General features: G+C 43.9%; 1 protein-coding gene across 1 annotated transcript in view; it reads right to left on the reverse strand.

The window, feature by feature from the left end:
• The window catches only part of DEPTOR (DEP domain containing MTOR-interacting protein), a 98,295-nt gene that overhangs the window by 22,547 nt on the left and 58,232 nt on the right, over positions 1 to 17,516 (reverse strand). The window contains exons 5-6 of the mRNA XM_018553349.1: positions 16,539 to 16,717; positions 252 to 431 (exon numbers count right to left, since the gene is read on the reverse strand). Coding sequence (XP_018408851.1) covers positions 252 to 431; positions 16,539 to 16,717 — 359 coding nt within the window. The remainder of the gene's footprint in view (positions 1 to 251; positions 432 to 16,538; positions 16,718 to 17,516) is intronic.

Genomic DNA, 17,516 nt, shown 5'->3' on the forward strand with positions numbered 1-17,516 from the left:
GATGCCGCCTGAAGCAACAGCCTCCTTATAGAGACAGCCCTGCCTGTGGCTGTCACTTTTGTTGAAGAGCTTGGCCTGCAAGCAAATGTTGAATAATATATAAATAGGCAAAAAAAGGACAGAATGAATGTAGTGAATACTATCAGTACAAATATTAAACCCATACCGTGACCAGAATATCATTGTTTTCACTAGAGTGTCCATTTAACTCCCATGACACCTAAATTTAACCCACAAAATGGCGGACATACCAGAGTGGAAGCTGGTGGACTTGTCATGACTCTGTTTCCGAAGGCAGAACGGGCTGTCCTGACTCTCCAAAACGGTCTGCGGCCTCTTGATCAGCAGTTCCATGACTCTTCGCCTCCGCCTGAAGTTCAAACGAAACTGGTAGAGAAAAGCGCTGTCCATAAAGTGGTGTTTGCTGGACACTGCAGATGAAAGATATAACACGATTCAGGTTCAGGGTGACAACATGGCAGGTGGAGTATCACTCAGACGGCTTTATGGGCTCATCTGTGTTTTCCTATGGAATGTATCAGCTTGATGTAACAATGATTTGATCAGTCTGCGCCAATGTTTCAAAATCAATTTCAAATGTTTCCAAACCATTTCAGCATGTGAGCCAACCTTGTATTAAACCACATGAGGCAGAGTCACACCAGTATGAAAATGAATAATCGGCACATGATATTTCTCTACTAATGATATTAAAGAAGGACTACGAGCATTTTAATAACTTTTCCTTGCAGTGGGGCTACCCCAGCACTGCAATGGTTAAGTGCTCATTTTTCTCAGTGCCCACCTCTCCTCCCCTCCTCTCCAGGGTGTCCTCACGTCTAATGCAAGTCAATGGACCTGCAAAAGACGTGATGGTGTCATGGGTCCCTAGACTTCTGTAGTGGGAGAAGAGGCTGCAAGGACCGGTCTAGCAGCCTGGGATCAGGTGGGTATATCTGCTTTATTTGAGTCTCCCTAGACAAAACAAGCCCTCCACCCTTGCAGTGCCGAGGTGGCCACACTGCAAGGATTAGATTTTAATATTCCTGGAGTTCTTCATTAAAGGGTTATTCCACCTATCCAGATGAATTTGGGAAAATGAAATTACCCCCACCATTCTGCCCCCTCTCCCCCTTCCCTGCTGCTTTTACCTGTCAACAATCAATCCTTTCCCTCGGCAACATCCGTACTCTGTAAACAGGATTGCAGCCCTGTCCTATTTCAGATTTTGCTCGCAAATGGCGACCACTCATTGGTCGGCGCAGTCAGCTGACCAATAAGCAGTGCTTGTGACCGCGCTGACCAATGAGAAGCACTTCTTGCTAAGATATTTGAAATTGAAATACATACCACAGGGCTGCAATCTCGTTTCGTTCAAAATGGATATTCATTATATTTCGTCAATTTCGGACACATCTGACGAAAATTCGGATCGTTCCAAAACGAAAACGTAGGGTGGATCCGAAATTCGAACAAAATAAAAATCCGAATCGATCTGCAACTAATTTGTCTGGGGCTACATGTCTACTGCAATTCCCTGTTCATTACCCCAGGAACCGCAGAGGGTTTTTTCCCCAAATTTGCCTGGGAAAGTGGAATTACCCTTTAACAGGACCTAGTATAAAAAGGTACAAACTAGTAAGAATTGAGAATAAAGGCTTATAATGTGTAAGAGACTACAAATAACCAGCTTCAGTATACCAGTCCCCTCCCCTTTTGTCAGTAATTTGGGAACTAGACATGTGCAGGGCAAAAAAAAATTTGTTTCGGAATAAACAAGTGAAAATTAAAAACATTTTTATTCGTTTTGTCAATGTAAACAAATTTTAATGCTGTTTCGGATTCAAAGGCAAAAAACCGCACAAAGAGACTGCAGAACGAGCGGCGGCGTTATGCGCATGTTCTGATAACAAATGTTTATATACCCGAAGATCGTTTTAGTATATTCGGGCATATAAAAAGTTTGTTATTTCGGATTCGGAAGAACCTCCGAATCAACTGAATTTCGTTGATTTTGAGGGTTCGTCCGAACCCAAATGCACATGTCTATTGGGAACCCCTGCTTATAGAAAGGGATTCTCGAACACTCGTTATGGTCTCTGATGTATCAAAGCATCAGAACTGAGTTCTGACAATCAGATTCAAACAAGCCTTGAAAGTCATGAATACATCTCTGGCGATCAGATACAAATTACATTTTATTTTAATTGGTGTCCAGTGTACTCCACACACCATGTGCATATACCCGTGTAGCTGCTGTCTGCTCAGATGGCTTTGTGTGTCACACTGAGGACTATTGGACTATTTCTACATGTGACAATAATGAAATAGTTAAGGAAGTGTCACCAAAAAGGGAAGCAAAACGGATTCTTGTTTAACCGCAAACCACAGAGTGAGGCTTGTGACAAAAATGTCATCAGCTGCTCCACTACACAAACATCTCCACTTGGGCCAAATGAAAGAAGTTTTGCATTCAACCTCGTCCCTGTTATGGGCTGGATTTAAGTACAACTCCAGGTAAAAAAATGTATGAAACCTTTGCAGTGGACTACAATCTCAATACAAGTTAGTAAACTAAACGGAAGATTGTAGACCATCACAGGAGTGAGCTTGGAGCGGTGACTACTTTACAACACACACAGGCAGGGCCGGATTTCCCACAAGGTCAACCAAGGCCCGGCCTTGGGGCAGCAGGGGTGTGGAATTCATATCTCTCGATGCCAGGGACATGCAGTTCCGTGCGCTGGGCGGGTTGTTGTTTTCTACATTTAGCCTTGCTTTGGGCAAGCAGGGCTAAATGTACAGTGGGGAAGCCGCCGCTTGTTTTGTACAAGTGATCTGGGCAATGTCGCCGAGATCACTTATATGCAGCCTGCCGGTCTGCCTTTCTCCATTTGGGGTTGCAGGTGGGGGGGTGCATAGGAACCTTGCCTTGGGGCAGCATAGAGAATAAATCCGGCCCTGCACACAGGGAGCATGGTGAACAAAAGTAGCCCCCCTCCAGAAGGAAGTACAGTGTCAGCACCAATCCAGAGATGATTTGAGGATCTACAGCCGAGTGACAGACTGGGTGCAGATCGGGTGAGCGTACGACAGCCTACGGCCGCGTCCTCCCATAGGGAAGAACAGGCTGCCGCGTACAATCACATGCAGCACCTGTCCTTCCCGGGAACGGCCTGATACGGCCGTGCACGCCTCACGGATCTGTACGGCCGAACACTACGCTGTGTGAATGTGGCCTAAGAGAAAAGATAGGGTATGTCTGTATGTCAGGGGCAATTTGAAGTTGAGTATGAGAGATATTACTAATCAGGAATGTGATGCTGCAGAATCTTCATGGCTGGAGCTACATATGATTGCATAAAATTTAAGTAATTGAGCCAGTATGTTACAGGCCCCCTAACATGAAAGATGAGGAACAGATTCAGCTGCCATCACAGACTGAAATGGCTGGGAAACAGGGCAATGTTCTTGACCGATATTGATTGGGCTAATGGAAATGCACATTCAACAAAGGTTTTTAATTTCTTGAACTTACTGAAGGACAATTTCATGGGTCAGATGGTGGAAGCACTAACTAGAAAAATGATCTATGATATGCAAATTAGGGACAATTTGGGTAATAGTGACCATGATGTAAATTACATTTGCCCTAGGTTACAGGAAAGAGAGGCATGTTGGTATGGCAAGAATGCTGCATTTCAAAAAGGCCAACTTCACTAAGCCGTGCTCTTAACTGCATAACATTCAATGGGATCAAATATTCTCAACAAAGGACACAGAAGAGAAGTAGGAGTGTGTGTGTGAAGGGCATTTTAAAAAACTGGATTTAGCAGTGTATTATAATGGACAACAAATATAAAAACAAATTTACCTCAATTATAGTGTAGGAAAAGGAAAATTAAAGAGCTAGCTTTACAAAAAAAAGAAAATACAATTTGGAAAGGACACCCTTGGCATTTCAGAGCTGCAAGGGATGCAAAATGGCAATTAGGTCAGCGGAATTTGAATATGAAAAACATATTGCTACAGAAAGTAAAACAAATACCATAAACATATTTAAATATATTAATGGTAACCGAAGTAGAGAACATATAAGCCCCATAAAAGATGAAGATAAATGGGGAGTTGGCAAAGGGAGGGAGAACAAAAAAAAGAAAAAAGGGAGATGGACGATGCAGTAGATATATGCTAAAAGCGTAACAAAAAACGCTTTAAAAAGGGTCAATACTTACCTGTGTGTTCCCTGCGCGCTCCCGTCCTAAAATGTGAAAAGTGTCGGGCGGCTGCAAAGCATCTTGGGGCGGGCGCATGCGCAGTTAACATTTTCGGCCGGGACACGAGGAGAGACACAAGGTAAGTCTATGGACGCGTGCACCTGCATGCAGACACCGTAGGACAGGAAGTGCCAGCAAGGACAGAGGAGTCAGCGCTGGATCGGAGACCCGCCGCAGCGCTGGAGTGACAGATGAAAAGGACAGGAAAGAAGAAGAAGATCGGATTAAGAAACATCATTTAAGGTAAGTTCTTTAATTAACATTGGGGGGAGGGAAAAAGATTTTTGACTTTAATGTCACTTTAAGTACATTTTTTTCTTCAGTGTGTACAAACAAAAATCATGGGTTTTATTAGTCAGTACATTAATGTTATTAATAATGTGCTGAATGTATGTCCGAGGCTGACAGAAATCCAGGTTCAAAACAGATTAGACAAATTTAATGTGAACAAATTGCCAGGACCAGATGCCTTACACCCACAGGTCCTCAGAGAGCTTAGCTGTGTTATAGCCTGACCACTGTTTCTAAGAACATCTTATTTACTGGAATGGTACCAACTGATCGACATAAAGCAAATGTAGAATCAATATTTGAATAGAGTTGAGATGTGTGCCAGGAAACTGCATACTAGTCAGCTTAACATAGGTAGTATGTAAAATATTTGAGGGGCTGGTAAGGGACTATTTTCAAGAATTTGTTAGAGATAATAGCAACCAGCATGGATTTATAAAAGAATATACTTGTCAGATCAATCTGTCATTCTATGAGGAAGTTAGTAAAAATTTAGATACAGGAATGCCAGTGTGTTATATATATGTGGATTTTGCCAAGATGATCAACACTGTACCTCAAAAGTTTTAGAGGGGATACAAATCACAATGTATAAGTTTATCAAAGGTTGTTATATGAACTGTAATAGCCAGTTTACTTTTAGGTCCCTGAAGAAGACAAATGATGCACAGATTGCCCCCGATACTTATCCCAATACCGGAAGTTCCCGTATCAGAAAGCCGGGCGGCGAGTCATTACACACTGCCCGGCTTCCTGATTGTCACTTGGTTACAAGGGAGAATGGAGTCGCCTTCCCCAGCAAACAGGGAGCCGTGCGGCATGTAATGACTCACCCCCCTTCTCCCTGACTGGCCAGAAAGCTGGCTCCGTGCATCCTCGTCACCTAATCAAGGAGCCAGGCGGCGAGTCATTACATGCTGACCGGCTTCCTTAATGGGACTTCAATATCGGCGAGTACCGGAAAAAAAATATCGGTACTCATACTCTATACCGAAAAAAAGGTATCGGTGCACCCCTAATGGCCACAATTTAACAATAAAAAGATTAATCTTAAACTGAGAAAGAGGTTCATAACTGTGAGAGCAGTGAACGTGTGGAACTCTCTTCCCCAGGTAGTGGTATTAGCTGAGAGTGTTGAAAAATTCCCAAAAATGTTAGCTATCTTCTTCACTCAGCATAATATACAGGGCTATGGGCAGAGCCATCCCTATAATGAGGCACCCTGAAGCTATTGCCTCAGACGATATCTCTTATGGTCATGTGAGTGGACAGCAGGCAGAGCATCATGGCCACTCTGCTGCACGTTGTTTGCAGTGTGCCTGCTGCCCCCTTTTCAGCCAGAGCGCCCCAGGTTGTTAAGAGCTGGGTGGGGAGATGTGTAAGGCCCATACACATCACACTGGTTGCCAGGAGCTGGGTGGGGCACCGGCCAGAGCAGCAGCGTCACTCCTGCTTGCCTGGGTGGTGGTGGCTCCCTAAAGGACACCCCTAGCTATGGGACTTGTGTTAACACATAAGTCTCCCACTCACATAGAAGGTTGAAATTGATGGATCTGTGCCGTTTTTCCACCCTATCTACTGTGTAACTATGTACCTCACCCTAAAAATGTTTCTATTTCTTTCTTATCATCTTTCTCTCGGCTTTCCTTTTTCCCAATGGAAAAACATTCAATAGGAAGGCAAAATTCTTTAGAAAATGCATCAAAAGCCATAGCAACCACCCGTCCCTCATCTGGAACCCGATTCCCTCTGTCCCTCATGCCTCCTCAAATGCCCCTTTTTTTTAGGTATGGTCTGGAGATCTGTATAAATAAATGTACTATTTATCTAAACGTCTTTATATTGCACCACAACTTACATAAATTCTTCAGATTATTTTTTTAAATCAAGGAAGAAAAAAAGGCAAAAAAACCCTCCAGAAAGTTAAATAAGCACTTCTTATATTTTGATCAGGGGTGTGCCAGGGGTGTATCTATGTCCCAAGTATTTTGTGCTAGGAGGTGTTTGTCTTTACCTACCCTAAAAACCATTAAAAAATGGCTTGAAAAGACCCGAAGCACAAAGCCCAAAAATGACAGAAAATAAATCTGACGCATAAAGCCAGTAAAATCAAAGATGAAAGTGCTAATTTAGCACTACAACCTCCCTTTTAATTTGATCTATTTCTTAAAGCAGCCAGAGCTGAAATTCTTTGTACTCCTAAAGCGAGGGGATAATTATCCTGCTGTACAATTAAGATCTGAAAAAAGGCCATTTCATTCTATGCGGTAGGGATTTTAGCTAATTGTCCTTCCTGGAACCACTGTATTATAGATAGATTAGAAGTACTTTGCACAACAATGGAGCGATTTGTAGGTAGAAAGTTATATTTTTTACAGACGGACTAGTACATCAGACCAGAGGCGTAACTAGAAACCTCAGGGCCCCGGTGCAAGAAACCCCCCCCAAAACATGATTTTGATACCTTTTTTTGGTATTAAATAAACAGTGTGTATGTTATAACTTTCAGGGCTAGTTCACACCAGCTCCAGTGCGTTCGGGCCCGATTTGGTGCTGGAACACACTGGATCACTTCCCGGCTGGCTCACTGCGTTCTGGGGTGGGAGGGGGCGTGGCGGTGTATTAAAGTCAATGGCACCGCAGGCACGCCCCCCAGCCGCAGTGTGATCGCCTGCACCGGAGCGCATGGCAAATCAATGCCTGCAGTTCGGTGCGTTCAGATGCTGGCTGGCCGGTGCTGGCTGCCCCCCCCAATTATCATTATACAGCAATGCAGAATACCACCAGCTGAGTAGGACTACAAGTCCCAAGAATACATTATAATGTAAATAATAACAACTTCTTACCCCCCATCCAGCCCCCCTCCGCACACACCTACACTGGCCTTACCTGACTCCTGCAGCAGGCGCGGCTGCTTCATCCTTGGCGGCCAGGGGTGGGGACTGAGTGGAGAGGGTCCGTCCTCTCCCAACAGAAGAATGTGCTGCCTGGCGGTGCCTGCTGTGTCGAAGCCCGCCAGGCAGCCAAGGGACAGGCGCAGCCTCTTCTCCTTCCACGCACAGCCGCCCGTACAGTCAGAGCATGGCGGGGGAGGGAGCGGCACACAGGGCCGGATTTACTCTCCCTGCCGCCCCAAGGCCAGGTTCTGCTATGCGCCCCGCATCACGTTTACTTTTTAAATTTTTTTTATCTTATTGTTTATTTTTTAGTTATTTTCTTATTTTTTAATAATTTTTTTCTTCCGTTTTACTTTTACTTACTTTTAATCACCTTTTTATTTAATTATTATTTCCTCTTCTTTTTGTTTTTTCTTCTCACTTAACTTTATTGCTATCACACAGGAGCTAGCTAACAAGCCCCTGTGTGATAGCATTTGAAGGTGACAGGTTCTCTTTATTGACCCTGTCACCTCCAATACAGGAGTTCTAGCACAGCACTGTGCTGGAACTCCTGTGACAGGTGAGACGGGAAGAGCACAGCTCTCCCCTCTCACTGTCTACAGTCTACACGGAGCGGCAGGGGTACTTTTAACCCTGCCGCTCTGCTCCCCACATCGACGGCAAGTGAGGAGAGACTCGGCGGCCGGAACCAGAGGAGAGAGGTAAAGGAGGGGTGAGGACGAACAGGCTGCACAGATTTTACAAGTGATTGCGCCGACATCGCCGCGATCACCTGTAGACGTACGAGCGGATTCCCCCCACGGCAACTTACCCGCCCGGCGCCCGGAACTGTATGTTCCGGTCGTCGGGGGACTCCACATCGCTGCCGCCCCTCTGCGCCTCGGTGGCCTTGTGGGAAATCCGGGCCTGGCGGCACACGGCACTAACCGGAAGCATAGGACATAGGATAGCTAGCATCATGCTCATGAAAGGAGCTCCACAAAATTTCAGGCCTACAGGGTGTTGCTAATCTCCCTTAATTAATTTCCATGTGACCTATTCTCTTTTGTGATTGGTGAGTTAACAGAGAACTAGAGGTAAGCAAGAAGAGACCTAGTATTGGGGCCTCCATAGCAGTAGAGTATGAGGGCTGCACTTTTTCGACGCCCACAAGAGACTAGTTAAGAAACCACTATGTAGATTCTATAGGCGGTATCCTATCCCAGGGGGTATAGCATTGTTGGCCACGCTCCACCTGGGGGGTCTTCTGCTGTTCATACCACACTGATGCTTGAGCCATGAATTTGAAAAATTTAGAGGTGCACCGAAATGGAAATTCCAAAACCGAAACGAAACAGAAATACAAAAAAAATTGTCAGGCCAAAACTGGAAATGTTTTTATTTTAATTTTTTTTAATATTTAATTTTCATTTTTTTATAAACGTTTTAATTGCTTTATATTTATTTTTATTTATTAATTCCTTTTTTATTAAATATTTTTATTTTTTACTTTACTTTTAGGGGCTTCGGGGGAAATATTAGAGGTCTAAACAGACCCCTGATATTTCCCTTTTAAATTAGAAAAAGAGATTGGAGAACACAGAGTCATCAATCTCTTTTCCTGCAGCTCCTGTTATCAATGAACAGGAATCCTCTATACTGAGTGTTCCTGTTCATTGATTACAGGAGGACAGAGTATGTTTACTATAACTACAATTATGAATTGTGATGTGTGATGGTGATGTAGATCACTTCCCAATCATTCATAATTGAGGCTGTAGTCAACATGCTATGTCCTCAATTATCTACAAACACTCAGCGATCACTGATTGCTGAGTGTTTGCACTTGCTCTACTTCCTGGATCGGCTTTCACAGGAGGCTGAGCGAGCGGAGCAGGGAGGAGAGCTCAGCCTCCTGTGACAGCCCAGGCTGTCTCAGCCCCCACACCGCTTTGCCAGACTGTGATAGGAGGCTGAGCGGTGTGGGAGGAGAGACGCTGGCCTCTCACAGCGCTCTCCTCCCGCATCGCTCGGCCGGCTGTCACACTTTCTCTCCTAACCGCTGGGACACAGAACAGCACCGAGCGGGGAGGAGAGAAAGCAGGACTGTGCCGATGTATGCATTTAGCCAAAAGTGCCATTTTCGGCCCATATGTTTCGGCGGCCGATATATCGGTGCATCCCTAGAAAAGTTTACTTTTTTTGTTAAACAAATCCCAACTTTGTTGACTTAAATTACTCCATTCACACCATAAAGATGATATGTTTAAAGTTAACACAGGTAACTACAAATGGAAGGGTCCAAAAGCGAGAAAGATGGTGGAGGGCTAGCACAGTGGGAAAAAAAAAAACTTTATGTAGCTCTGGTTATTTCTTTTGATGGTAATTATCCCGTTCCCTCACCCATAAGAGCAGGAGAAAGAGATGAGAGATTTGCTGCTCACAATAGAAGAGGCACTAGTAGGGAGGATAAACTCACAGCCTAGTAGGGTCCTGTCCATAACATAATGAAGAGCATCTTGGATGTTTGGAATGTTGTAAGGGTATTATGTTGATGGGTAAATGCAGTATGCCTATGACATCAAATTGAGATATTTCAGAATTTATTGACAGGTGCATTTGACCTGCGGTTGATCTCTTTCTGACCTACATCAATATACTTTTCCATACTTATAGACTTGTATGGGGAGAAAATCAGTTCTGACACTAACAAAAACCAGATGACACAGGCCCTGTATCTAGCTCTGTCGTAGTATCACTGCTAATAAAGGGAAAGATCTTTCGCCTGTTTCACATATAACACAAGGTGGTAATAAAAGAGTGTAATTAGTTCTCATAGAACAACCTTTATGCCACTCTGACATTAAGGTCCAGAACTACCCTACTAACTGCCATTAAATGGATGGCCACATCTACTGCAGTTCAAACCTCCCATGAAATACCAAGTAGCCCATGTATGGCTAACTTGGAGTTGTGCACATAGGTTTAGTGTCTATACCAGTGGTTCTCAACCTGTGTACCTCAGGATCCATACTTGTCCATGGTCATTAGGTCGCGACCCAAGTCGCACGGCAATGGAATAGACAGCATTGCGGTACCACGCGTTCCAGTGCGAGCGATTGAACTGTGGGCGGGAAGTGGGGATGAATGGGAGGCACCTCCCACACCAGAACGTGTAGTAGGTGCGATTGTGTGGTACAGTGCACATTCATGGCACAGGACTGTTCAATTATCGCGCTGTACTAGTGTGAATAGGCACTCAAAAAAGCTGACAGATATACACAACCACAATCTCACACACAGACCACGAAAAAAAATGATTTCTTTTTTTTTTAAGATCCACCCAGTCTCCCTACCTTATGAGGCTGGAAATTAGAAACTAGAAAAGTGGAAGGCATGCGGTGACCCACTGAACATGGAGTGTTTCTAAACCTCTGTTTTTAACCTTAGTGGTGGGACAAGTTTTTTTTGCATGCTGGCTGGGGAGTGTGCTGGGAAACTTTTTGCTGTTCCACTGAACATGGGGTCGCGACCCACTTTTGGGTCACGGACCACCAGTTGAGAACCAAGGGTCTATACGCCCCTGTGAAAGTCATGTCCAGTGCAGAAATGTCATCCTGGTTGGAAGGCCCACCATACAAAGCATCTTAGCTCGGTACGGAGAGATGAACAATTTCTGGTCATGGTCAGCTTATGATACATGTTTGCAGGTATGAGATTTGGTTAATTTCAATGCACTTGCTTCACCAAAAAAAAAAACCTGCCATGAATTCTGTACCAGAGTAGAGTAGAATCGTGACGCATGTATGAAGAAACAATAATTTCCTATTTTACAAGGAGAAGAAAATCGCCTTTAAGGCTTCCATTTATGGGCTTTAAAGCTTGTCTTCTGACGTGTTTGTGAAGGTAATTTGAACTTAATGGGATCTTATAAAACAGTGTTAATAGCACTATAAAGCCTTTTTTTTGTTTCGAAAAAAAAGTAGAAGAGTTATAACTTATATAATTTTTACTTTTGCCTGTAGTCCCATTGGGGAGTATATTTTGCCCCTTAGACAGCTCAGCTACTTAGCTATTTTTAATAATAAAGAACAGCTGTTGTCTTTTGTCCCATTAACTTAGCTTGCATGAAATCTTCAAGGACTGAAGTTGTGTATCCCTACTGTACATGGATTCCTTTTTTCCCCTCGTCACATTAGACCGTGGAGAGAAGTCACAGCTTGCATTCAGTAAAGCCTTAATGGCTGTGTTGAACAAGGTGCACGCTGTCCACAGGAGCCATGGTAATCAGGATTCTAGGAAAAACATTATTTGCCATATTCTGGGAATCCAATCTGCGTGTACTTAAACCACAACACTCAACTCTACTCTAGTTAATGAACAACGAATGCGTAATCTAATCAGCTGCACTGCCCTGGCAAATGCTCACATAAACATTCACTGGAAGAGATTTAAGAAGGGCCACTTTCCAGCAGTAAGAGAGGCAATACACAACCAGTGATACAGTCTTCAGACTTGTGAGAACTTGGAACATCCAATGCAGAGAGCCTGTTGAAATGGTTTAACCCTTGCAATAACAATTCCATGTAGCAGTTAATGTAGATCTAAACCCTGACTGGGTGACTTTTAGTTTGCTAAAGCACCGCGTGTCAAACAAAAGTCATGGGTATTTTTTTTTCACCCTGCCCTTCAGCGTCTTTCAACCACTTCCTGTCTACATGCGCTCACTCAGGCGCTGACTGCACATCACTACTCTGGATCAGCTTCCTGATAGCGTAATCAGTGGACCATGTCCGCACAATGCGTGTTAGCATAACAGCTTGTGGTCACCACCGAGGAACATGGGTACAACATAGGAGCACAACTTAGAGAAAGCTGTTACACCATAACAGGAAGTGCATGAACAGGTTATGCCACACATTACATAAAGGCAGACCATTTGTTTCTACACTACAACGCTCCAAAAACAAGAGGTTTTTTTTTTCTCAACCCATCTGTGCTTTGTGGTATGCTGCAACACATGTGTGTTGGGGCGTCATTTAAAATGAATGGTATCGCAATGGGCAATGCATTCCAAGCAAACTGCTAAATATGCAGTTGATGTGCACATATTGTTTTATCTCACAAAGGATTTATAATTCTGTCAAGCCACTTTTGTGATTCATTCACATCTGGCATTACCAGAGTTGGGCTTTAAGGAATAATGTGTCACCTTCTTCCCTAATGCACATTTTGGTCCAGTTCCCTCAGTCTAAGACAATAAGAACACCACCCAAACAAGCATTTATCCTATGCAGTGTGGAGGGGATGCCGGTGCATAGGGTAAATTTACCAGCAGCCCAGCGTGGGGCTTTAATATTACTTTAGAGAATAACTTTAGTAACGATCATGAATAAATATGTATGTAGCAGTTAGGTCCCATCCACCGATACTGGCCAAACGTCAGCTCTTTCCATATTTCACAGAAATCATCCAAAATGCTTACAGTGGGTGGGCCTGCTGGATCGACAAAATTTAAATACTGAATTGATCATTTTTGGCCAAACAGTGACTTCAGCCAATCAGCTTAACATTTAATACATTACAGCTTACTAGTCCTTTGATGCAGTGGCTGCAATAGTTTTTGGAATGTTTTACCCTCTTTAAGCTAAACCACATAAAGTAAGCTTTTGTTATTAGTTATGACTGCTGCCTTGAAGTAATACTGAACTCGGGATATAAGCTTAAAAATGCATTCAAGTGCCTTAAAGTGACATTAAAAGGAAACTTTTTTTCCCTCCCCCCCAATGTTAATGTCAGCACTTACCTTAAATGATGTCTCTTAATCCGATCTTCTTCTTTCCTGATGTTTTCATCTGTCCCTCCAGCGGTGCGGCGGCTCTCCGATCCAGCGCTGACTCCTCTCTGCTTGCTGGCACTTCCGATCCAGCGGTGTCTGCATGCGGGTGCACGCGTCCATAGACCTACCTTGCGTCTCTGCTCGTCTCCCGGCCGAGAATCCGAACTGTGCATGCGCCCGCCCCAAGATGCTTTGCGGCCACCCGAGCAGTTTCGTTTTCTCGATTTCTTGATAGCAGTAGATATAGGCAAAAAAACGGGAAGGTTTAGAACCCCTTTAACTGTTAACAATGGGGGGAATGTATCAGTACTGGAGCAGACAAAATCTGGAGCAGATTTGCACTGCAAGCAATCGGCGTCTCTGTCTCATTTTCGAAGCTTACCTGAGCAAATTGAAGAGAGGTGCTTATTGTTTGCCATAGGCAACTGCTCCAGATTCTGTCTGCTCCAGTTTTGATAGATTCCCCCCTATCTTATTTGTGTATCACTCGGCTGTTGATCCTCAAATCATCTCTGAACTGGTGCTGACACTGTCCTTCCTTCTGGAGGGGGGCTACTTTTGTTCCCCATGGCCCCTGTGTGTGTTGTAAAGTAGCCACCGCTCCAAGCTCACTCCCGTGATGGACTACAATCTCAATGCAAATTAGCGTGCTAAACCTGAGATTGCGCCAGTTTGTGATACATCAGACTACAAGCTAATAGACAGCTAATAGACCTCTTAGCTGTACAGAGTATGGGTAACGAATAAGGTTTTGCAATCATCAATTACAGCACGTCAAAATAATGCTGACCTCAATTTCTACAAGGCATGCACAGAGAAGGGAACAATCTGACTCAAAGCATAGGAGAGCCATCAGAGACTAGAGCTGAGCTAAGCTTAGCACAAAGGAAAACAAATCAGGTTTTGCTACAAAGCAGACACGTCAAGCTTATGAGGATAAAAAGGAAAGAATCCCTCCTAGGAGACTGAGTCATTAAGTCTTTCCATGTCACACTTTTAGCTATGCAGCGAACGCTGGGACTTGGGGAAAAAACAGGCACGCATAACACAGGAAGGGAATACAACGCAAGTTAAACTTTGGCTCCTGAACCAGCTGATTGGTTCTCCAGAAATGTCACCACACAAATCTTTTCACAAAGTTCTTTTATTGCAAGTGTTAATGTGTTGATTCTGGAGAATTAGAGTCTCTGTCAACGGCTTCAAGTGGGTTTTGCATTCCCATACAAGTCCATGAAGATACAAAAGTTACTTGAGGGCCCGTTCATGCCATGGTATTTAATGCACACTATCACACAGCAAGCCTAAGGTACGGTACTGTGCTCCAGATGTGTTGTGTTGCCATTTATTTGAATGAGGAAGCTAGATGTCACCAGCACACCGGAGAGATATGTCCAAAAGCATCTTTTATTGACGCATATTGTCACAATAACGACATTTCAGGGCCATGCAGGGTCCCCTTCATCAGTCTCAGTATGACCATTCTTCTGGCCATTCATTTGAATGGCACAATAAAACACCACTGCATTACATGGTGCAGTGAAAAAAAGTAGTGCATGCACGCCGTCGTGTGAACAGGATCGCAAGCAGGTCAGGAGAAGATCAACTGCAGGTTAAATGCACCAGTCATCGAATTCTCCATGATCTCAAGAGTCTCAGACGGATGTAATTGAAACAAGTCAAGAGCCTCACAAGTCCTTGCTTAGGTACCAAAGCAACTCTACCCAATGGGTGTGCTCCCTTGATTCCCAATATGCATCACAATCTGAATTGCTTGTGAGGGAGCCACACTGCTCCATCGCTGCTCCCTCACAAGCAGCGATGGAGGGAAGCAAAACCACAGAAGGCGGCAATTAGAGCCCACTTATACAGAAAGAGAATAGCCTTACCGTGAGGTATAACCGTACTGTGGTCTTACCACTGCTTTAATACCTTCCAGCCACCCGCGACAGTGGATTTAAAGGCATGCTGACATTATATACACACACACACACACATCTTCACTGTTCTGTGCTCAATCGTGCACCCCTCCCACCACTGTCACTGAGCTGCCACAGACAACTCCCAGTCACAGTTTAAGATTGGGAGCAGTAAGATGGGTCCCCAATCACATGACCACTGTGACAACCAACTACAGTGATCACATGATCAGGAAGCCCAGAAGTAAGCTGCGGCATTTAGATGCCCTTAACACGCCAGCTCCTGTAAGCAATGAGTTAAACAAAACAAAAACATATATTCATTATTATTATTATTTATTACAGGTATTTTTATAGAGCTGACAATTTACGCAGCGCTTTACATACTGCACAGAATCCAAAATGTCCCATCGCACTCCTGACCGGAAAAAAAGTTCCCCAAGCACAGGGTGAATGCGGCAGTGACAGCAGACGCCTCCACAGATAACAATAAACCAATTAAAAAAGTCACCTGCACTCCAATGTAGCTTCGAGTCAATCTATTTATTGACTAAATGGTGGAGCATTTCCATGCAACGTTTCGGAACCAAAGAGGTCCCTTCATCAGGCAAATATAAAGTGCCATATTGCACATTCACATCAGTCTCTGCCCTCAAGGAACTTACAACCTGAGGTCCGTATTGCACAAGCATAAAGGGTTAATTTAGGCAGGATGTATTAGGCACAATGGTGTGCATTACAAAACTGCAGCAATTCACTTGTTTCGGGACTCAAATAAATGAATTTGAAGAAAGCACCTTGTGATTGGAGGAGAGGCCAGTCATGATATTATGTGACCTATGAATGTCATTGACTGGCGTCTCCTCCAATCACAAGGTGCTTTCTGCAAAGTTCTGCAGGGAGACCTCCATGGGACACCAAAGATGTCACACTGTGGTCGGCATTTTATAAATGGCTTGTACAATGCATTTGCAGTGTTGCAAAACCCTGTGGTGTCCAGCAAATAGTGATCTCCACTATCGTTTTTACACTTTAAAAAAAATTATATAAGTATCCTATGTATGGAATATATCCCGGAATAGATCCCTTGATATCTGTGTCCTATTATAATGACAGTTACACACATTTTTTTGTGAGCCACATAACTGCCATTTTAGTCAACCACAGAAACTGTTCTAATCGGAACCAACCAAGTTTGTATAAGACAGCCCACCATATGAATGGACTTAGATGGACTGCTTGTGGCAGTAGAATGCCCACTTCATTCAACCGTTTAATAGTGCAGTAACAGAGCAGTGAGGTGACCGGCCCTATGCAAAATAAACAAGATGCTTACCGTGCTGTATTATGGCGTGTTCCAGAAGACGGCGACACAGCTGCTCCGCCTCACTCCTGGACTTGGCCTCTTGTTCTTGGATCAACCAATTAACAATCTCCGAGGCCACAAAGGAGCGCTCGTATTTGACTCCATCCTCTTCCCTGGCTTGTAGAAGAGAGTAGTCAGAGTTCATTATCCTGTCAAAACACAAACCACAGCACGTTGGTATATTTCTTGTTTGTTTCAGAAAAGGCCAAACTGTAAAATAAAGACTTGTATGTCTGTATGACAACCTAGAGCCCCCACATCTCATTTAAAGGACATAAAAGCATACTGTAAATCTTCATTAAAGTAAACCAGTGGCCAGGCAATGGACAATTAAGTATTTAAATACTCTGCTTTAAACAAGCCCTCACTGACCTCTGTAGCTGCAGGCACTGTGGAGAAATTCATCCACACAACATAGACACTGAAATCACAGCTCCTCTCCCAGTAAGGACTGCACAGCCTACAAGTATTCTAATGTAAACAAACAGAAGATGATGCAAGCTGTTCAGAAAAAGACAGGAAACAACTTCAGTGCTGCTGTTATGAGCCTTGAGGATGAAGTGTTCACCAGTGGCTGCACCTCCAGAGGTCAGTGAGGACTTGTTTTAAAGCACTTTTGCTGCTTCCTAAACATTTAAATATTTTAATGTCCATAGTCTGCTCACAGGTTCACTTTAAGGTCAAATTACATCTTTTTCAAAACTGAACTGCAAGTACATGTTGCTACCTCCGTCGTTTTATTCAATAAATACTCAGTGAAATGTAGGGTTAAAGGGACAGAATGGGTATTTACAGTGAGTGAGTGTTCTTTGCTTTATGGCAGTGTTTGCCTTAATGGCACATTCCACCTTTAAGGCAGTGTTCCTTGCTCACCCAAATTTAGGGTGTAACATTAAACATGGTCGCATTCCCCAATCCCCCCCCCCCCCCCACCCCTCCACACCCCCC

Source organism: Nanorana parkeri, unplaced genomic scaffold (assembly GCF_000935625.1).
Source record: "Nanorana parkeri isolate BGI_ZX_2015 unplaced genomic scaffold, ASM93562v1 scaffold117, whole genome shotgun sequence".
Taxonomy (NCBI): Eukaryota; Metazoa; Chordata; class Amphibia; order Anura; family Dicroglossidae; genus Nanorana; species Nanorana parkeri.